The sequence below is a fragment of the Eupeodes corollae genome, chromosome 2 (genome assembly GCF_945859685.1).
Source record: "Eupeodes corollae chromosome 2, idEupCoro1.1, whole genome shotgun sequence".
Taxonomy (NCBI): Eukaryota; Metazoa; Arthropoda; class Insecta; order Diptera; family Syrphidae; genus Eupeodes; species Eupeodes corollae.
In genome coordinates, this window is record NC_079148.1 from 73,521,829 (window position 1) to 73,546,215 (window position 24,387).

General features: G+C 33.6%; 1 protein-coding gene across 2 annotated transcripts in view; it reads right to left on the reverse strand.

The window, feature by feature from the left end:
- LOC129945994 (protein obstructor-E-like) overlaps window positions 1-24,387 on the reverse strand; it is a 162,036-nt gene that overhangs the window by 15,112 nt on the left and 122,537 nt on the right. For both annotated transcript variants that reach the window (XM_056055992.1, XM_056055993.1), the window contains 3 exons: window positions 3,820-4,059; window positions 2,465-2,653; window positions 2,030-2,292 (listed from right to left, as the gene is read on the reverse strand). In XM_056055992.1, coding sequence (XP_055911967.1) covers window positions 2,030-2,292; window positions 2,465-2,653; window positions 3,820-4,059 — 692 coding nt within the window. The remainder of the gene's footprint in view (window positions 1-2,029; window positions 2,293-2,464; window positions 2,654-3,819; window positions 4,060-24,387) is intronic.

The following is a 24,387-nucleotide window of genomic DNA, read 5'->3' on the forward strand; positions in this document are numbered from 1 at the left end:
TTTCATGATCCTAGAAACGCGATTTGACGGAGAAATTGATCGTAATGTCTTTTATTTTGTAAATCAGCAAGGTAAACACTTGCTAAAAGTTCAATATTTCTATGCACTAAATTACAAACATCTTCCATTAGAGTCACATAGCCCTCGGCATCGGTCTTTAACCACCCATCTCCTATTTTTAACAGTGTTTCATCTTAGTTTCGTACGTTCACGTCATTATAAGAAACACAAAATGATAGACAAGGATGTGAAGTCCAAAACCAGGCATCATCTAAGGATATGCTAATAATTATTGTTCTAAGACAAAAAAATATCGAATGTTTAATTAAAAGCGTTATTGGTTGATACGCTCGAATGAGGTATGAATGATATATTTTACCGCTGTAAAAATTACCTTAAAATACTCTTCAGCATAATATATAATATTTCTCTGTTGCAACGCGACGTGAAGGACGGCCAAACAAACAAGCAAACTAACCTTCCCATTTAAAAGATTATTACAGATTAAAGTTGTATAGTACCCCTTGCGTGATGATTGGTGGTGAATAGGACTTGTTATGCTAGAGGTCTTGGGATTAAGTTCTTTTTTCTCGAGTACTGGCCTCTTCCGAGGAATTGATTAATCCTCCAAGAGTCATTCTTGTAATAAAAAATGCTTTCTAAAATTAGCTATTCGGGTTCGGCATAAAACTGTTGATCCCCTCCATCCCAGATATGACTCGAACACAGGAATGGCTCAGAGTTGTAAGTCACTAGACCCTAGTTATTAACGTACTGTAGCGCCACCTAATTTGTTTATAAACTATAGGTACTATTTCTAAGCAAACCCTTTTGATGTAGGAGCAAGTTCGTGCGAGCCAGTCGTGCAATTTATTTTAATTCACTGAATACTTCTCAAATTTTAAATTAAAAAAAGTATGAAAAATAGTTTACAAGCTCCTGGGAATGGTTCAGTTAATAAATCAGAGCATATTATGCATAAATTCAATAGTATTCTTTTTGCTCGAGATTTCTGTAAGATATTAAACTGCACTCTTACCAAAAAGTTTGAGTATAAATTTAGTGAAAGTTTGTCTTAATGTATCCTTACTTCTAATTGAAGCCTAAAACTTTTTTTATAGAGATGACTTACTAATTCAGTATTCGCAATTCCAATTGTTATAAATGAGTTAATAAAAAGTCGTTATGTGGTACATAATAAACGGACAATTCATGCGGTTTAAGAAAGTGTGCCTTTTTACAGCTTTAACTTTAACACTTTAACCTGTCCTGCTATACTTTTATAAAATATTTATTTCTTGAAACTGGACGAAATTGTATAATTTAAGCTCATTTCTGTTTATATCGCCAACTATCAAAGACATAACTTTTAAACTTAGAATATCAAAAGATACTCGTATGAGACAATAATCAGCTAACCTATTCTAAAATCTGATTTTTTTACAAGAGCTAAAAACTCTAATAAACTGCAGGAAATTTTCAAATTAAATTTGATGACAAACAATTGTACCTATGTGGTTTGCTTACCATTTTTGGAATCACAGTGAGGCACGAAAAGTATAGAAAACACTTCTTACAGTCTGTTCTATTCAGGGAGACTTTTCTTCACTCTTCCATAAACTTATTTACTATGTACATTTGTATAAAGGCTGCATTGAGTACATTCGAAGAAGTCAGAGCATATAACACCCAAAATATGACCATCAAAAGTTAAATGAACTCTAATATCCTTATTCAATTTAGCTCTTTTTACAGGCAAAGTCTTGACTAACATTTGCTTCCCAAATTAAAGCCTTTTGAATGGATCCTAAACAAAGCAAAATGTTCCAGGATTGTTTCAAATATTTCAGAGAACGCCTACCAAATACTGCATCTACGCATACACGCATGCATGTATGTAGCTCTCCATACCTAACAATAAAAGGATGTATAATTCTTCCTTATAGATGCAGATTAGGTGCATTTACACACCGTTCCGTTATACCAAACTCTTTTATGCTTAGAATGTTGGTAGGAAGTAGGAACTTACCTGTCTTTCTTGTTCGTCCTGTTTTGTTGAAGTGGAACTCCTTGGTGCACCATCATCCTGAAGCTCTTCACCATCAATGGGTGTTTGTGTTGTTGGGACATCACACTCCGATGTTGGTGGAACAACACACCTCAGTGAATGTCTGTCAAAAACCAACATAGCCGGACACCGTTGTAAACGAGGATAGCCACCCTGGCACTGCCAATAACGATTGCAGGACTTTCCCAATGGAACATTTCCGTTTGCGTCCTCGTTACAGAGTGCTAAGTAAATTATTGGGAATAAACCGAGAAAAATGTTAGAAAAGAACAATGGCATGCAAATAAAAAGAGAAAGAGAGAGAAACAAGAAAAAATAGAGAAACAGATGCAAGAGAGATTCTTATATTGAAAAACAGTCTTGCAAAAGTAGACCTTTAATCTAACAAGAACTTACGATGTTTCTGGCAACCATCGACATTCTCGGGCCAATCACAGCTGTGCGAAGCCTCATTGTAGAGTAACCCACCGATGCAGAGCTGTTCGGCAGCCGTACCATTCCAGCATGTCCAATATCGAGTACATGATGTCTCGTGTCCAAAGATGCCATACAACCAGTCACAGTGTTCGGTTGAAATAGGTCCGTCTGAAATGTGTTCCAAAATACAAAATCATAAACAATTCCAATCCAATACAACTTTTTGCTCCCAAATGGTTCGACGGAACGTATCATTAACTGTGTTCCCACTTGTTTTATGTTTTGATTTTAAGAATGTTTTATGAAATATTTCTGCAATATTTTCTTTTAAAATAAAGATAACCGTTTTTCTAATTTGTGGCAGTAATAATGGTGTTTCGACATCAACGAGTCTTACGACAAAAATAACATTGGTCGACAAAATTATGTTTTTTTTCGGTCGCACAAACAAAAAAAATGTCCTATATTTGAATATCGGTTTTAAATTTTTCTATCCCAGAATTTTTTTAAAATGCTTCTTTAAGAACAATTAATTTTGATCTTTCTATTTTATTTATAATTTAAATCATTTTAATATCTTACTTTGTTTCTGAAAATTCTCATTAGTTAGAAGTCGTTTTGAGAAAACCTTGAATTTTATATTTTTATAGTTTTAAAATATACGATTTGGAATTAGTAAATTTCGAATCCAAACTTTCATTTTAACCATATGCTCATGTTTCAAAAATACCCGTTTTCAACATCGTTTTTATATATTTCAAAACTTCGTATAATAGAACTATTTAGACAACAGATTCGTTTTTTTGTTGAAACCTTTTTGAGTTGAAACCTGTACCTATTTTAGCATAAATGGTTTAGCGTTTCTTTCAGATTTTTGTAAGATAGTTGAATCTTACAATTTTATTATTCTTTTAATTGAATATTGAAGGAAAGAATTATAGATTTGAGAAACGAACACAGATTTGATTGAAGGAAATGAAAGGATCCAAGGATAATCTGGTTGAAGAGGATTCCGAAACATTTTTTGTTTTGGCATCTCGTCGTCGTAGACCTGTGGCGTGATGGATAGTGGGTATAGGACTATCATGAGATCTTGAAATGGAGATTTGTAATTCACTAATCTTCAGTTCTCTGCGGACTGCTACGCCACTTAGCTTATTTTTTTTTCGACATAGATTGTAGATAGTTTAAAGCTTTTAAAACTGCATATCCTTTTAAAAAACAAAGTGGGAACCAGGCAAATTCATTTCATTGTGCGTCTACGTAGAGCCGCCTGAAGTGGTCACATCTGGAGCTAAATGGAAATTCAAACAGAAATACTAGTATACACTCACTTGCCAACTGCTTGCCCTCGCAATAGTTTGCCCTCCATGGATAGTCGCACCCTTCGGTAACGCCACGATTTTTACCAGCAAACACCAGCCCATTGGGACAATCATAGAGTTGGGGCTGATTGCTGACGCATTCCCAATATCTGTCGCAATAGACCTCGTCACTGACAACACGTTGTTTTGTCTTGCATGGATCCTCTTGGTTACCCTTCAGTTGCTGTTGTCCATTGCATCCGTAGAACACTGTAAAAGAGGTTTTAGAAAATTGAAAATGCAATTGAGGATTAGATTTTCGAAGAAGCATTATTGGGATAAATTTTGAAATTTGCCTCTGAAAATTGGGCAGTTTAGTGCAATATTGACATCCAATTAAGTACCAGATATGTGTAGAGTGAAAGAACTCACATACACACACAACACAATGTTTGTTGGTGTTGGTTTTCATTATTGTTTTAGTGCTGGTGTGATATAAAACAAAATAAACTTATAACATGAACCTTTGATCAAAGAGATTGTTTGGAATGAACTTTACACAGAATTTGAGCTTATAAAAAGGTATTATTGAACTAGATGCAATTTTCCAGTCCATAATCAACTTTGGTTTAGGTGCGGCACCTATTGTGTAATTTTAAAGTTTCAATTAATGCCAAGCGACAAAGAATTTCTATTTTAAAGGATTGATTAATAGATTAAAAGGATTTGCTATACCTGATTGCCTAGAAATTAATGAAGTAAACAGCTGTTTTCTTTTGCTGAAACAAAACTTAAATACTAAAATGCAATTTAAGAACGTATGTGCCTCTATTAGAATATACAATTTTAAGTGCTATTTAACACTTAAACAAACTTCATGTACATAACTTAAAAATGTAAAGTCGGAAAATGAAGGATCTATTTTAGGAATTATATTTTACTCAAATGTTTGGTATCTGGTAGAGTTTTTGAATTGGCAAGTAAACAAAAAAAACACTTATTACATTTTTAACTACTTGGACGCCATAAACATAATCGCGCCTAAAATTAAAGTCATGTCAATGTTGTCATCTCCTGTTAACACACTTAAGTTGAAGTCATAAACTTCCCATATGAATTTATTGTAATCGGTCCGTTTTGTCGAATTGAAAATGTTGACATTTTCAAGGTCCATAGAATCTAAATGAATGATTTTAGAGAATATACCACGTTTTTTACAACCTCGTGAAAATACAAAATGAAATTTTGCCGTCAGCCTTTTAGTTATTATAATCCTAATATAAAACGTTTGATATTTTAAGTTATAACGTAAATGGATTAAAAAAGTGAGTTATTATTTTAAAACTTTTTTTTACTTTGTTAAGAAATTTGAAAAGAACTTTATGAATGTGAGCTAGAATGTATTAAAGCATTTAAAACTAACAAGTATAGACTAGCACGCGAAGCAGGTTATACCAAACGCATTTTAGAGTCGAATACCAATGTTAAATATTGTATCATCCCGACAAAGACAACTTGATACTTTACAACTGAAATTCGATCTTAACGCAAGGATTAGATTGAAGCAAGAATTTTATCATGCTCTTTGATGGAATACTATTCAGTCTTGGATAACTACCTCTGTGGAGTGTATTATTTTTTCAGTGCACCCTCTAACTTTTATCCAACTATGTTTCAGTTTCAATAAAGCTAAGAAACAATCAACTGAAAAGTAAGGATGCACAAAGCTAAGCTATCCCAGAATATAGTGGAAAATCAGTTGTAAAGAAGCCTACCAAACAGCACTGAACTTGGAATTGGTAAAATTATTATATAGAGATGTAGAAAACATGTTAAATGTTATACAAAGAGTAAGTCGTTCTTTAAGTAATATAGGAAATTTAACACTGCTTTTCAAGACAAGAGTAGTCACGAGCCAATGACTGTTTAAAATCAACCTTCTTTCCAAATAAAAACAGTATCATGAAGAAAAACTAGATGTTATTATAGTTAATAAGTAGGAACACGAAAGGTACATAAATGGAACAAAGCCGAAAGCATGGATAAACATACCGGCAATAAACCTCAAAGCACACTTTCACTCTTTGTTAAAACTGGAAAGATTAGCACCTTCATCTCAATACAGTGAAAATTATTGTGTAAAAGATCTAGAGTTGGACCAGATCTTAACAACAACACAGCTTAAAACAGTCCTTAACAAAATGAGGCATTCCAAGCACCGGGGGAAGATCTCATTCTACATGATGTCTTATAAGTACTGCACACAGGAGTTCGCCAACTCTCTTCTGCAAAATTTCAACAATCTCTAAGAGAACGAAGAAAATTTTCCGCCAAGTTTGGAGTCAGCTATTATGCTACAGAAACTTGGCTGAAATCAATGGAGAAATTTCACTGTTAAATTCTGTCCGCAAGTTATTTGGAACTGTCCTGTTTAAGTAACTGATGAACTGGGTTGATAAAAATGGCATACTTAGTGAGCGTCTAGCAGGTTTTCGTAAGGGTGCTCTACCATTAGTACTGTAATTTGTTAATATAAACTGTTCACAAGGTACAAACATGTATGCTTACTTTATAGATTTTAAAGCCGCATTCGTGACCGTAGGAGAATACCTTCTAAAATATTGAAAACGCTTAAGCAAATTGTATAAAAACTATTTAGCAATCCTCTGAATGGAATCAGCATATCAGAAACTTTTACTACATTTATGGGGCTTTAGACCCAGTTTGAGTACGCTTCTATTCCCTTTGTTCTTGAATGATATAGTTTCACATTTAAATAGAGGAATTAAAATAAGTTTTTTCAGAATAAAATTACTTATGTATGCAGATTTCATTGTTCTTTTAGGGGATACAATAATAAGCAATAAATCTCCAGATGATGATCACGAAACTGGAAGAATACTGCTCACCATAAATCGGAGTAAATCTCAAATAATTTTCTTTGGGGGAAATAAGCATCGTCACGGGAATTATATATATGAAATACAACCAGTTAATGTAGTGGAGAACTATAAATATCTTGACCTAACATTACCCCAAAAAATGTAATGAAGATCAATTTAAAAAAAAAAATTAAGAATGCGAAAACAGCTATAAACTCTATCTAGTATATATACAAAAAAAAACATAAGTTAAAGGGCAAACTAACACGTATTTGAATCAACTATATTATGCTTAAGGGTTTTTCAATAAGGACTGGTAGATGTTGAAATTGAATACAACAAGCTCTGTGGAATATGACATCATTCAAATGGCCGCCTCGGCTTCTTAAGGTTGCACGTATCCAAGTGGTGCTCTTCCCCATAGATCCGGCTGAATTTGAGCGATGGCCTGTGTTATGTTCACCTTTGGGGCATCGGCCGATTGTTGTTTATTTGCATAGACCTGCGACTTCCAGAAACCCCACCGGACAAAAGTTTAACGTGTTCAAATCGCATGGCCATGGTGGCCAATTCACATCGAGAGATAACCTTACCCTCAAATGGTTCATGCAAAATGTCAATCGTGGCGTTTGTGTGGAACGTAGCGCTGTCCTGCTGAAACCACATGTCGTCTAGGTTCATATGGTTCGATTTGGGCCATAAGAAATTAGTTATCTTTATGACCGCCTCACAAACGTTGTTTTCAAAAAAATACGGACTAATTACGTCACCAAGCCAAAATCCACACCAAATAGTAACTTTTTGAAGATGCATTATCACTTTGTAAACCTCACGTGGGTTGGTGTCGTCCCATATATGGCCATTTTGTTTGTTAACACAGCCATTCATCCAAAAATACGACTCGTCATTAAAGATGATTTTTCGTCCGAAATGGGGGTCCTATTCCAAACGATTCCAAGCCCAGTCAGCGAACAAACGACATTAAGTATGGTCATGAACATTGAGCTAATAGGTCAGTTGGATGTTGCACGGGATGTAGACTTAAGTCCCCACGAAAAAATTGCCAAGTTTAAGTTCGCGAAAGTCCGAGTTCTTGAGCACGGCGAGAAATAGACTGCCTCGGGTTCTTCTGTGCATTTTCACGGACTGCGGCGATGTTATCGGCTGATTGTTTACTGAACTGTCGTCTTAAATTTAGCCACCAAACGTTGAAGATTCGACTTTGAAAGGCCACTACACCTACTATAAAACGCAACGTTTGCATTAGCGAACACTAATTGTGATAAATCATCTGAACGTGAACGTGATTTGGCATAAACATCTAAATAATAAACAAAAAAATTGACAAATGTCACCAAAACAAAATGGCTGCAAAATAGCACCAAAATCTACCCGTGTCAATTGAAAAACCCTTTAGCTTTTAAATGCTGCTGAGATATGGGAACACTAACAGAATAACTCTGTAGAAGCATAATTGTGATTTTTTCTGACGAGAATACTGCAATCTCCTGTGCTCCACATTGAGACACAGGACTCCTATCAATGTTCATTACTACTTTAAAGCTACACTTTGATTATATTCCTAAAGTTCCTAATATGAACGTTACACAACTACCAAGGATTGTGTCAACAATCGCTCTTGAAAAAAATGTATCATGTTTTGAATAATGGAAGGAACTGTCTGAGAGAGCTCAATGTCCTCTACTACCAGAAACGAGAAACTCTCTACAGAAGAAAGCTGAACTGTATAACATCCTTAATATTCTCTCCGAAAAAATGCGAAAACAGCCATAAACTCTTCCTGGAGAATATTATATGCAAAAAAAACATAAGTTAAAAAGCAAAGTAACATCCTTAATATCCTTGTCGAAAAGATACACGAGTCCAGGATGAAGCGTGGTAATCAATTTAATGAGATTACTACTCATAATTTATTTTTTTAGCACAAATAAAAAAACCATAACTTTTTTGATTTAAAAACCATAAATTATTTGTAGTTACGAATCGACTTTAATATTTAGGTCATAGCATGTATCATTTATTAATAAGACGCCATAGCATATAGGGCGATTTCACACAAATTTAACGATTATTAGTAAGGCCCAGTACGATTATTAGTAAGGCCCAGTATCGTCTTTTATTCTCAAAATAACTCAATTTTTTTTTACTTTAAGTATTGGCAATAACTTTATTACCAATAAAATATTAGTAACATGAACATTAATAAAATGAATGAAAATTTTAGAGTCTTTCTTTAATCTTGAGATACATGAGTCAAAAATCAACATTCACCGGCTCTTAGTTATTTTTTCGAATTGTTTCCAAAAAATTATATAGATATCAATGTTTTGAGCAGAATCAAATAATTTTGAAATTTATGCTCTCATTTATTTTCGAGATATTCGAGTTGGAAATATTTTTTAATCAAATTTAAGTATTGGTATTAATATCAGATGAAACATTTTTAAAGGCAGCAAAACTATATATTTCCGAGATATTTGGGTCAAAAATATATTTTTATCAATTTTTAGAAGGAATTGTGTAGGATCTTCATTTTGTTAAGAAAACTGTCAATTCGATTTTTCTAATATATTCAATGTATTGAAAACATTACATATTATTTTGTAGGTTGTATCATTTCAAGTCGCTAGCGTTATTAGTTCGTACGATATTAAAAAAAATGGTCCTATTAAATTTTCTTGAAAGTCATTTCTTCATTTTTCGGTGGTTTTATCTGTAAAAACTACATTTATTTGGAGTGGATATCCGTACTTATTCTTGAGACGTGAACGACGAAAAATGGAAACCGAACGTACGGACGCCCACACATCCATCGCTCGAAAAATCTATGATTTTTTTTATATTATGCGCGCACTAAAGGGGATATGAATACCCTTTTAATGATTATACACAGTGCAAGTAATTAGGAAGGGAGGATAGTATTTAAAATTGGATACCGATGCACATTGGGTTTAAATGGAAATATTGGAAATATTGACTCTGGTAAAGCATTCCACATTCGTCTGTACTGTACGTCCGAAATTGGGCTCAGGGGTTAACTGATAGGCACTCCTAAAAGAACAGGTATTACAGTTGAATTGTTTGTGGGGAGGAATGCAACTGAAGATTTCGCCAGAACATTGCTTATAAAAATAGCGAACAAATAATGACAGGCATGCAACCTTACCACGGTGCTCAAGAGACACAAAAGTTTCAGATTAACAACGGACACCTATCATTTTAAGAGGTCTTTTCTAAATTCTGTCTAATAGACTCAATTGTTTTATTGCAGCACGCTCAGATATGGAAATTGTAATCGAGTTTGAGATGAATATAGCCATTATAAATTATAGCCAGATCAGAAGGGGTAAAGTACTTACTACATCGACGGGGAAAACACTTAGCAGCATTTTTGGTGACTTCATATATGTGATCACTCCACAAGAGATGGTTTGTGAGGCACATACCTCCTCGAGTCTCCTCGATGCAAGTACCACCCTGGATATTGACATTGGGGGGCTTTTGTTACAACAGACAGTATTGAGTTTTCGAAGCATTAAATTCTACACGGTTTTTGATTCCCCATTGGACAATGTGGTCATGATCAGAATTTAATGAGCTTATCAAACGCTGCCGTTGGTAGTCAACATCCGAAGGTCGAGAATCTTCGAAGGAATTTGAAAAGCTGAGGGTACTGTCATCAGCAAAATAACCTAGAGGGTTAGAAGTTTCAGGCAAAAGAACATTTACAAAAATAAGGAAGAGTGTCGGAGACAAAACGGAGCCCTGAAGCACAACAGCGTTTATTCTGTGGACATAATATTTGAGCCCGTCCAATACTACTTGAATTGAACGGTCCGAAAGGTAACTTCTAATCCAATTAAGAAGAGATTCATCAATACCAAATGCAAGAATTTTCAATAAAAGAGCTTGGTTCCAAACTCTATCAAAAGCCTTTTAAATACCAAGTTTAATAATCTTAATGTAAAAATGTGTAAACGTCCAGGCGAAGCCAAAGCTGAAGCTTGTTTGTGTTTCAGTCATTTAGAAGTTTCCATTCTGCAAAATATTTCTTAAGCTGAAAATTGATCAGCGTTTCTATGACCTTAGAAAGAAGGATTATCGTAAGGGTTTTAGTGTTATTTTTTTGGCATGAAATTATGATACAATGGTCTAATGTGCCTAGAGGGGATAACAGGCTGACCGTACATTTATTAGGATCAGAGGTAAGAAACAAGCCTAGAGTGTTTGCGGATTGGCCTGCAACGTCAGGAATCCGAGTTTGCTCGTCATCTAAATGATTCAGGTAGTTTAACTCAGCAAAAATCTCGACATACCTTCCATTGGGTGTTCTCTGACCAGAATAACGCAGCCACGAAGAATTGTATACATTGAAATCGCTTGTAAAATAGATCTGTGCGGGAAATGGGATACAATTCTCTGGATAGAGTCAGACAGCGCATTGAGGATCATTAAATGATCATTAAATTTTAACCTCAAGAAATTTAAAAACTAAAAAAAGAAGTTAATAAATATATAAATAAATATGAGTCAAACGAGTCCTTCAATGTTCAGCTTTTTTAGTGTTATATCTGACATTTCCATAGAACAACATAAACTATGGGATAATCCAAAAAACAATGCTGTCCTTTTTTCTACAAAGGACGAAATGAATGGCACAAAATAAAATGTTATTAATCTGCAAGTACACTTTGCAGTATGTTTGATAATACGGTAAAATATACAAGTTTGAAGCTGAAAAAAAGCTACAGCTACAATTGTCGACCTCATATGAGATACCAACTTATTTTGTACATGTATTGGAAGAACACACACGTAAACATTTTCAAATAAAGGACCTTCAAAAATGTGTCAACATTCGCTTAGATTTTTTTGTGGACCTTACTCGTACATATGTATGTCCGAGCTATGTATGTGCTGCTTTATGGGAATAAAGTCAGGAATGGGAACTTAATTCGCAAAAATCGAATAAAACTGAGGAGGGTGGACTCAAGCACACCGAACATACAGTGCACATAGAATCCCAGGAAACTGGACCTTTACTCTCGAAACAAAAGGTGATTCGTCTCTAAAACATGTTTGTGTGTCGTGATGTCTTATTGTGTGATGGGTGGGTGTTAGTCCTTATACTTGGATCTGAGTTTATGTGATCCGCTTTGATGGGATAATTTCATTGTAAGAAGAGTATTGAAAATATGAAGGTAAAGACAGAGGGATACGTGAGAGAGAATGGTAACTTAATTACCCGTTTGGTCTTCAATCCATCTCAGTTAAAGGATAAGGAATAAACTCACTCGGTAGTCTCAGTGTCTTGTTTTTGTGTGTAGATATGTAGGTATAGGTATGTGTCCAAGTTTTGTCTGTACATATGTAGATATGCATTGAAATAGCTTTTGGGGCGTATTCGTTTATGTGTAGAAAGGAGGACACATCTGAGAAAGCGGTTTAACTATAAGTTAGTTTAATGTGCCGAAAGAAAAAATCGGAACTTATGTGAGCGACTTAAGTCCGTAAAAAGGGGTTTAGCACTGGCACTAGCATCGTCATCTCTCATTCCATTAATGCAGTGTAAATTGAATGAAGTAGGTAGGTTAGGTATACTGTATAGAGTTTACGGTATACCGTGTAAGGACTCTTAATGTCGTCTGTTGTATGCTTGTCTATCAAAATGTATGTAGGTTTGTACAAACCAAGATTATATTTAGGACCAACTATGGGTTTTTATCATTGCCTATATGACATAGCGTGAGGGGTGATTTAATTTAGTTACTTAGATGCGAAGATTTGCTTGTGAGTTCATTTCCATTTATCACTTGGTCATTACTTGTGCGTATGGGGCAAAAAGAAATCAAGATAATTAGATTTCTTGTCGTATTTTTATATGGTTTAATGCTTGAAGGACATTGAAAGGACATACATACCCACACATATCTATGCCTCTACTCGTACATACAATACAAAGTTTGATACGATGTGCCCCTTGAAAATAATTCCAAAATGATTTTTTTATGTTATTTAATTTGAATTTGAATACAAAGAAGGTGATTAGTATAATTAGGTAGGTATAGTGTTAAGGAAGGCAGAAGTAATAAGCTCTTTGATAATGCTCTAGAATAATGGAATTGTACATGTACATATTTTGATATTTTTGTTTAGGTTCGGAATAACTCTCCTTTTAACCTATTTATATCAACAAATTGGACACAAATTCATTTGAGTAGTTTTAATACCGATCAGCAAACTTAGACCAATAAGCTTTTTTGCTTCTTAAAACAAAGGCACCAATCGTAGATACTTATATCAGGAACAATATAGAAGAATGTCTCCTAGAACAATCTTAGCAGGCATATCTCAAAGACAATACTTTTAAGGCGGCCCTGTATGATGTAGTGCGCTTGAGAATTGAGAAGATGAAGAAGGTACCTTCAGAAACGTACTAACCAAATACATTATTAATAATCACTTATTCACTTATGTGTTGAGAATTGATTCTCATTATATAAGAATTATTTTTCGCTATACAATCTCTTGCAAGCATGTGAGAGGAGGTTCAAGGAACAGCTATAATGTTGCGATAAGGCTTAAAGAACAAAATTAGTGGTTTTCCAGACTAGGCAATGGCAATATCAGTGAACTGATTCCATCAGATATTATTGTAACAAAAAGCGACTACTACACTACTACTTTCTTCCCCAGTAAGGATTTAAAAGTCATCCGTCCCACAAAAAATTTGGAGACGTTACGAAATACTTCGAAATGACTTTCTTTACTGTTTGGCCAAAGATAAAGTGTGAAGTTGAGTCAGGATTTTTTTTGTGAGCCTTTAAGTGTCTCTTAATTTTCTCATCTACCTGATTTGCTTATGTATTCTAAGCTGAATCAGCCAGGGTCACTAAAATATGTATTAGACACAGCTGGGCAACTTGAGAAAATGCACCACAATTGGGCTTAGGCGTCCCTCCCCAAGAGAGGGAGGTAAATGTCTCTTTGTATATCCCTTGCCCTGAACAAATCTAGAATGTCAATCTTCAAAACGGCACTCCTTTATGATATTGGTGAACTTTCCGAAATGATATTTAAAAATTAGATTTCTTTTATGAACTCGAAATTGATCCAGCGTCGTCGCTGAAATACAATTATAAAATATATAAATCAGCTATAAAATGTATTCTCTCAATCTGCAGACCTAACGAGTCTATGAAATCAAACCTACTTGAGTCCCGAACCTGCCTGCCTACATTAAGGGTTGATTTTTCAGAAGTCTGCTAAGATACCAGACAGAAGTAAATTCTTCATAATGTTTGTTAGTAGTTAATAAAGTTTTTCTAAGAACAATAAAGGTTTTTTACTATAGACTGATATATTAAGAGTGAAATGAAGGAAATACCTAGAATAAATGTTTTTTTTCACATTATTTATTTTCAAAAAGTCTCACTTCCCTTACAATTTTAAATAAAATTCATTTTTTGTGATATTCTGCGTATGGATAAATTCAAATTATATTTTCCATGATTTTTTCATTATAAAGAATTTCATTTTGACTCTTCTAAATATGACAGTTGTTGCCTTCAGAAATTTTTTGACATGGAATGTATTCAAATTTTGTCATGATTCCACAGAATTGTTTAATATATAAAATATTATGTATCCTTCTCAATTTATGATGTATTCTTAAAATATTTTTAAACAAAAAAGAAGATATTTTATACGATATTTGAAAGAATTGTTTATATTCCTTTTAAGGAATGACATTATTTAGCAAATACATTAGCATATTTAATGTTGTAAAATTTTATTTAAAATATGTACGAACAATTCATTTCCTAATATGACTTAAGAACTTAATAATTAAATCAGATCACATAAAATGTGGCTTGAATTTAAAAAATTGTTACTTCAAAAATATGTGCATATGCACTTAAAAGTGTATAATGCATTTTTGGAGATATGGCTCAAAATACCACAAGATTTGGCCTTTCCTTTTTTATTTTCAAGAATTTTTCTTCCGGCATCAGCTCCAAAGTAGAAGTAAGCATAATGAAAATGATAAAGTTTTGTAGTAATTGCGTCAGAAGAAAATACGCCAAAAAATAATAAAGACCATTTTTCCTATAGAATCCCTTTTTTCAATTTCTGGCTTTTAGCATATACATTTTTGAAGCGTGTAGAAATTGGGAAAAAGCTACGTTTCATAACACTTGTAACATTTTTTTATAAAGTTCACCTAAAACTCCACTAAACTATAATGCTTTAGCTCCTAAATAAGGCATAATTTAGAAACTGGTGAAATCTAGCTGTGCTTTCAAAATTTCAAATTTTGAGATTAAATAGTTAAACCATACCCTGCTAGACAAAAGTGTTCTAAATTCTCACTATAGAATTTTAAATTTCTTTATGTTAAATGTGGGACCCCCTCTGATTAGAGGTACATATCCGTTCTTGATGTTGGTGACCGATTCATTTCATAAAATTGACGCATAAATTGTCAACTTCTTTCACATGATTCTTTAACATATTTGTAGGGAAATCACAGGAAATAATTTTAGTGAATGAGTTGTGTATCATTTTTAAAAAGCAGTTACGTAAATGTAATTGTCATTCTAATTTAAGTAGAACGTTCTGAACGAACGGATTCCGTTGTTCTTATTAATAATCCATAAAGCCAAAACCCCATTTTGATAATAAAATTCAATAATTTGCAAAGGTTGCTCGTTTGTAAAACGATTCATGGTTAAATTATAGGCAAAACCAAAGACGTTTGACAGTGAAACAAAACACTAAACGTGTGTCAGCTGTTTAAATATCTACTACTTCTAGCTGGATTCATCGTGTTTATTGTATCAGGTGTTTATTAAATAGCTTGAGAAATTATAATACAGGGTGGTGCACAAGTCGTGCTACAAAAATAAAACGTAATAACTTTTTTTTTGTGTGAGTAATCGGGTTATTCTTTCTTTTTTTTTATTTTGCAGGCTATATTTAGATTTGTTAAAATGAATACTTGGGATACTGAAAAAAGAAGATGTAGCCAGACCAGTTATGGTTGAGCTCCAGCGAAAATTCCCAAACAAATTTATTTCCATGAACTGTATTTTTTGTTTGCCCCTATTGCAACTGCACCATTTTGTATTAGATTATTTCCAGCACGTGGGGTACAGAACAAAACCAAGGAATTTGATTTTATTAAAGAAGTCCATAATGACAATAATTGAGGCTATTACAACATCAACACTTTAGGCCGCAATGAAAAATTGTTTGATCCTCGTGGTAACCAGTTACTTAACTGGATTTCCAGTACAATGCCGAGTATATGCTCGGCCTGTTGGCTACTGATAGACCATCATTTCCAAGGAGCGGTGCTTATCTGGATCTTTTGCTAATGGACTCAAGACTGACACTGTAGGTCAAAGACCAAGAAAATATTTAAGAACGATCGAGTACGACAGTGACCACTGCGGACTGGCTTCCAAACGAGCTTGTATAGTTGGAGGAGTACTCACTGGCCCTGCTTCGCTAACGCTTTAGCGAGAGAACTTCGGTCTAAAAACATATCCCCACCAATCGACAAATGGAAACATGGACACAATTATACCGAAATACAAGGAACGTGACACTATGAACTTGTACCGTAACCCGATTACAGATGGATTGGGCTTACGCAAAAGTAGACTTCTGACAAGTCTTATACGATTGTACCGGAGGTTTATTGACCCAAACAATCTGGAGATTAGGATCTTGAAGTCGTCAATTAAAACGTTAACAAATTGATCAAAGAAAATTATCGATTAAACATTAATTTGTACTGGGACAAGGAAATTCCGGCCATTAATTCTAGGGACCCGAGTATGTTTCCGCAATTTAACAAGATCATTAGGAGAAATGTTCGGAACGACTTTCCTTGTCTTAAGCTTCAGAAGACGACAAAGGACAGAGTCATACTTCTGACAGCAGGAATATATAAATGAGTCGCCGTCTTGGACGAAGACTTCTTTGTAGTGGAAGATCCGCAGGGAAGGCAGAGGTCGTAGTGCTGCTTTCCAGTAAGTGTACAAGGTGAATCCTAGTCTGAAGCACAGCTTCTACCTGCGTAACGACATAACAGAGTGGCGATTCGAGAACCTTGGTTTTAACAGGTTCAGTGACGATAACTTGCCAAATTCCATCATCGCCCGAGCAAAACGGAACTAATACCCTATTAGTCATGAAGATAGAGCTCCAGCTCATCTATAATTCATTGAAGAAAAAGAAGTCAGCTGGTGTCGATGATATATCGACTATTGTACTACCACATTTACCTCAGGAAGCTGTGGACATTTATACCACTCTGTTTAACAACGTTCTGAATAATGCATATTATTTAGCTCGTTGGAAAACAGCTGTGGTACATCCTCCCGAAAAAGGGAAATGACGACTCCAATCCGGCGAATCTCCGGTCGATAAGTCTTCTGCCGAGTATCAGTAAGGTATTCGAGAAGGATATAAATAGAGCTCTGTCCGAGTAGGCTGAGAACAATAAATACTTCCGAATAATCGGTTCGGTTGTTTTTGATATCCAGTGGAACAAATCTAAAAGGCAATGCAAAGGTGCTTGTCTGGTTGACTTTGAGAAGTCCTTCGACACCGTTTAGTTAGAGGGTCTGTATATATAAAGTTAAACAGACTTGGCATAAGTACCTAAACCACTGTTGTATATGCTTTATGACATGCTTAGTGGTAGACGGTTTATTGTCAAAAATGTCAATGTATCTACCAAAATCTTTGACATTAAAAATGTTATTCAACAAGAGCGAGTTAACCCGCCGATCTTATTCAGCATTTACACCAGTGATCTGCAAGTATGACTCAGGCAATAGCGTACGCCGACGACCTAACTGCGTACAGAACGGCCCTAAAAATTAAGGTTATCAAGCCACTTTTGCAGGGTGACTTCCACAAGATTAAGCAATATTGCGATGGCTGGTTGAAGTTGAAAACAAAATTTGGTGGCACCAAAAAAAAAATATAGAAAAACAAATTTAAAAAGCACAAAAAAGCTTACTGTGGCTATTCTATTTTTTAAGTAGTTTTAAGTAATTTTAAGTTTATTATTGGTTTTGGTTAGTTTTAAGTATAATAATTTGTTTCGGTTTTTATTTTATATTTTTGGATTTAGATTAAGTTTTTTGTTATTAAGTATTAAAATTGTTCTTAGGCCGAAAGGCAGTAGTTATAAGATAATGGATTAACCTAGAGCACCCGCATAGGGCCAGTAAGATATTTTTTAAGTTTTTTAAATTTACGCTAGTTTTTTAAGAATTTTTGTCTAGCTTTAGGATATTTTTAAGATTTTGATAAAATAAAAATAAAAAAAATTAATTATTTAAAATAAAATATAAATAAATTTAGTACACTAATTACAAAAATTTCTTATTGAAGCTCAATTGGTGCGCCACCCTGTATGAGACAAAAATATTCGTCAAATTATTTTTGTATCATTATAATCTTGTAAGCAATTAAATAGCATTTATTTATTTACAGTTGTGTTCATAAAAATAGCGGTGCTGATCACATTTAATTAGATTGTCAATTATTTAAATAACGGAAATTCTTACAAAAAAAATTACCATGTAACTTGCATCCAACGGTCTTTCGTATTCATATTAGAGACTTTTAGCTTGAAGTTATACCCTACTTTTCCCGGTGAACACACACAATTTCATACTCTCTGGATATAGAGTTTTCATTAAAATAGCAGTGCAGATTTTATAATTAAAAAGTGTTAAAAATTCATTTTTTTTTTTAATTTCTCGTTAAGTGAATATTTTCCTATATAAAGTTTTAAGTATTTGTAACATACTATCATATAAAAAATTAATAAATATGAGTTCAAAAATAAACAATGGGACAGTCAAGACACTGCACCGAAGAAATTCGAAAACTTATTAGAAAACTGCGTTTATAAGGAAAAACCTACTAAAATATTCAAGACAGCCAAGGCTGCTCACCAAAAATGGTCAGTAACGCCTTAAAATGGCAAAATAAATCGAAAAAGCTAGGCCCAAAAAGAATGACTACTGAAAGAATTGACAAAAAAATATTCAGTTAGCAAAACAGAACCCTTTCATAGGCTCTATAGGAAAATAAGAAATGGACTTCAACCGTCTGTTAACCCTGTCACAATACGAAGACGTCTTTTATAAGCGAAGTTACCAGCCCAGAGTCCACGCAATGTATCATTCTTGACGAAACGGCATGTGGCCAGGAGAATAGAGTTTGTTAAAGCGCATAGAGTTTAGGCAAAGGAGAAATGGAAGAAAGTTCTGTGAAGCGATGAAGCAAAGTCGTCCTTTTTGGGTCCAAGAGTCGTCGGGAATATGTGACAAGACCCTAAAATGAAGAAATCGATCCACGGTATACTATAAAAACAGTGAAGCATGGTGGAGTAAACATTTTGATATGGGCTTGCTTTTTATATTACGGGGTCGGGCCTATTTATCTTATCGGGGGTATAAGAGATGCAACCGACTATGTGAAAATTCTCGAGGAGGTTATGTTACCCTATGCTGAAGAGGAAATGTCGTTGGTTTGTTTATACCAACAAGACTATGACCCAAAGCATACGTCAAAAAATGCAAAATCATGGTTTGCATAGAAGAAGTTATCCGTTATGGAGTGGCCCGCTCAATCCCCCGACCTTAACCTCATTAAAAATTTGTGGGGGGAATTTAAGAACGCAATTCATAAAGCAAAACCCAAGAATTCAAAAGAATTGTTGGAAGCAGTTCCTGATTCGTGGAACGCAATACCAGTCGAGAGGTGTCAGGTTTTAGTGGACTCGATGCTACGGAGATGCGAAGCAGTCATAAAAAACAATGGTTATGCAACAAAGTACTAATTGCAAGCTAACATTATTTGTATACTTTCATATAATTTATTACAGTTTTTCTTACTTCTTACGTAATACATCCAGTACTTTCCCATGCACTGCTATTTTTATGAACAGCCATATATATAAAAAAAAAAACGGTTTTTACTGTGACAAAGCTAATGGTGCTACTAAATATTTATTGTTGTTATTATAAATAAAATATTTTAGTTTGTTATTAGAAGTTTAATGAAATATATTATAACGTTGATATTGAAGACCTTTTTGTTTCATTTGGAGAGCACTGCTATTTTTATGAACACAACTGTAAGTATTATTTATAGTTGCTGTTAATATGCAGCGGTTACGAGTTTAATTTCGATCGGTAAATTTTTTTTACTAATTTAAAAAATCTATCCGTATGGCATCGATTCTGGCTTGAACATTGCCTTATAATGTTCAGAAATTGCTAGTTTATAGGCATAAGCCAATGTTTTAAAATAACCATTATCAACAGTAATAGCGTTAAGTCATACGAACACAATACCAATTTAACCTGAATCACTTTTGGAAATACATTTTTTACCTCATAGATTTTGCAATAAACTCATAGTGAATTTTAAACTAACTGTTTTGCTTACTGACGAAGCCATTTTATCGGAAATGAGTTTCATTACTAAACACCAAAAATTGTCAAGTGTTCTATGAACTTCACAAATAGATATATTGGTTTATATAATTTGGAATCATTTTTCTGGCATTCAAAGATTCATGATGAATTGATAAATCTATCAAACGATAGACACTCACCATCAACATTTTTCAAGCATATAATGAAACACCCTTTAAATGGAAAATAAAACAATTATTATTTTATAAAACTTATTTCAACAATTGGTACAGACACCATTCACTAACATTATATATGTAATTGAATTTTATTTAAATAAAAAACGTTCCCATTTCACTCAACAAAAAGTTCACTTCCTTTTATTTCGCATATAGATTTTTCCGTATATTTTAAATTCATCCCAATTAAATGTTACACATTACAATTTATTTTGTTTTTGCCGTCCCTTGAGTGATTTATATTCCCCATGGATAAACTGAATCACACAGTAATCAATCACAGCAAGCTCGTTTCGCTGATTTAGAAAATCTCATCGTCGCCCTAATTCAAAAAGATTACCTAAACACATATATCCATACCTATAACACGAGCTCGAACACATGTATATTTCCCCATACAACATTTGAAACATAAATTGAAAACCCCAATCCTCAATTAGGAGTGAAGCAATTTTAGAAAGCTTTTCCGCACTCAAAAAACCTGGAAACGGAAAGGATATACCAGATCCAGCACCAGGCATGTTGTAGGTAAGATGCTACCTATACATATACCTAACCTATATATAACCTTCTTCACGCTAAGAACAACAAAACAATATAAGATGATCATTCTCATTCCCTTCCTTGAAAGTTCCACAACAGAAGTGTTTGTCGCTAAGTAAAGTACATAGTCGTAGTAGTAGCACCAAACCGACATCATCTATATTCACCCTTAGAATAAAAAAGAAAGCGCATCCTTCGGATAAAAGACAATGGGGGGAGGAAAGTAGGACAAAAAATTAACTTCATCCAATGCAAATCTTTAACAGATTTCCACCTAACACAGCCATGTTCTGCTCAATGCTCATATAATGTTCTAATTTTAAATTGAAGCAATGTATAAGGGAAGACTCCATCCATGTCCTTTGCACACTCTCTTATTACTTCAATCTACTTGCTTCTTATGATACACTTGAAATCAGTTAATAGAGACAGTAGTCGTATGAAATCTTGAAATAATAAAACCACCATTCAAAACCTCAAAAAAAAAACTTCATTATCTTCAAAGAGCAAATCTGCCTTGAAATATTACCTTTTAAGATTGGGAGAATACCATTATATTAGTATTGTTTTGGTGACATTTGTGATGATTTTTCCAAATCTAAACGGTGGTTAAATTTTAAGGGCCGATGTTAAACGTTAACCACACCTAAACTTCGATTTTTTCTGCTTTTCATTAATAATTTCTAAATTTCAGACTAATTCAATTTGAAAAATTGAGCAAAATGTCAAAACTGTTAAGCCTTATTATGAAAATGGGCGTTCCAATTAAAAAGTATATCGTGCACTTCATGATTTTTTCAGTTAATTTAATCGTCCAAATGTGCATACAATCGCTAAAATTGTGCAAAAATTTGAAAAAAAGATAAACGAAAAAGACTTCCATTTGATTAGATTGGCGACAAGAAATGGCAACAGTGGATTATAAATTTTCGAAGAAAATCATCTTCAGTGATTGAGCACATTTTAACCACAGCAGATTCGTCAATAAGTAGAATATAATATCAAAATCGGCCCTTGAAATTCAACCACCCTTTATAAACCTTATCTTTAATATTCAGATTAAATATATTCAGTTTCTCAATTACTTTTAGAAATATTTTTGTGTTTAAACCATTTTTTCCCAAGCAAAGAATTTTTAAGAAATAGTCAGGCAATTAGATCGCCTTTACATACAAGAATACGGTCATCTCACATAAATCAATTTTTCGATTACTGAGACAATATTTTAAAGCTAAATAAACCTTTCAATTCAGGTCCTGATGGAATAAAATCATTTATTTTGAAAAAATGTTTCCTATTCATTGCTTCTCTTTTCAACGAGTCTTTAAAATGTTCTAAGTTCCAATACCTTTTTTAAATATTCCTACCCATTGCCAATTCATAATTAAAAAGTTTCTAAAAATTTAGATAAGAATTATCGTTCTTTAGCGTATTAGTCTGATATTCCAAAATTGTTTGAATAGTTGTCCTACTGTTAGATGTGGAAATTTGTTTAGTTTAGTATGTTCATCAAACAGAGATTACATTAATCATCTTAGTTTATTACAATTTATTACAATTCTCTACTTTTTGTTTAGAGCACTCTCAAATCGATTGCGCCTTTAAGAACTTTAGGAAGGCATTTGACAAATTAAGGCATGCAATTCTTCTTGATAAATTAATTAAATTAACAATCATTTCGTTATGTGGATTTTATCAAATCTTTAAGATAGATATTAAAGCGTCATGTTCAGGAATAACACTTCATGTCAAATTAAAGCCAATTCTGGGGTACCTCAAGGGAGTCACTCTGGTCCACTGCTGTTTATTTTATTTATTAATGATTTCCCGAAATAAAAATCGTATAATTTTAAATGTTGACAATGTGTTTCAAATGATTTAAATGTGTTTCAAATGCAAATGTTAGCATTTAATTAACTTAATAAATATCTGACTTCATCAAGCCGTTTGCATGTGATTTGTCAATTAGTTTTTAATCAGTAGTGCAGAGTCTTTGAATAACCTTTTCTTAATTTAAAGATAAAAACTCAGTACGCTGAGAACGAGTTTTTGGAAAACAGATTTTAAGTTCATGTTATGAAGTTACTTTAAACTTGCATTCCATTTTCATTTACGATAGCCAGCTCATGAAATGGCTTTTTAAAAGCAGCTTAAAGGTTTTAAAGCATTTACAATTTCTTATCAAAAATATGTTTTAAGCCGTAAATAAGTTTTAAAATAAAATTAATATGCTTCTATACTGAATCTTCAGATGTGTAGTGTGATTATAGAAGAGATATCAATTTCAGGACGAAGTTACTCGAAGTGCCTAAACGCCGCGTCGACATGATGAAAGTATGCAAACGCTTCAATTCGCAGTATAAATAAGAAAATCTAGCAAGTCACGTGAGCCTCATAAATTGTATAAAATGCAAATGCGGGTCCCTTTAGCGGAGCGACGCGACACAACGCGGTGTGGGTGATTAATGGATATTCTCAGCTGACTGCTAGCGGATTCTTCGTCGACAATGATGCTCTTTTTCTGTAATACTTTATAAAAAAAATATTAAAATCCATACTTATGTATATATGTACTTATACGTATGCTATATTACCAAGTTTATATATTGAGTTAATTTTGTTGTCCATGATGCCATCACAAATTATAGTCATTGTCATTGACATCGACATCATCATCATTTTCATTTTTATTTCATCGACCACATCTCAAAAAAAATTATTACAACCCTCAACTAAATTGAAGCTTATTATAGGAAAGAACACCGTCATCCTAATAAAACATCAGCATAATATTGTCATTTTATTCAAAGCCAAAAAGGAGGTCTATAGTGAGAAAAATAGGGAGTCATCATCACACCGGCGAATAAAATTGGATCAGTGATGAGCTGAGTAGGTTCAAATCTTAATTTAACTACAGATAAGTCTTGACTCACACAAATTGGCTTCCGATGACCAATATGAAAAGAAAAAAACAGAAGCCTGGTTCTTTGAACGAAAAAGTAAAGTTTTCGAAAACATAAAATTCTAAAGAAAAAGATTTTTTAACTTGTTGAAATTTAAATTCTAAAGTTCTAATGTGATGTTCTTTGGAGCTGGAAATATAATGGGTAAGCTGTTCCGTCTGCTCTACTCTCTCTTTCCGAGTGGATGGAAACCAGCAGTTTTATAGAATGTCTTTAAAAAAGACACATCCTCTTGGACCTTTAATTATAGTCCAATTGCACTTTCGGTCATGAAAACGTTGAGCTGATAAATTTTTAGCTTAGAAAATGTCTTGAAAATTTTGATAGAGTGGAGTGATCACATAGGTGCTTGACCTCATCAAAAATGACACAAAGTGTTTAGGCATTTTCTTTAACGATGAAAGAAAATTGTTACACCTTCCTCGAGTATAATTCGTTTAGTTAGGCTGATGCCCCAAACAACATTTTTGAGTATTTTGGATCGAAATAGTCCAAA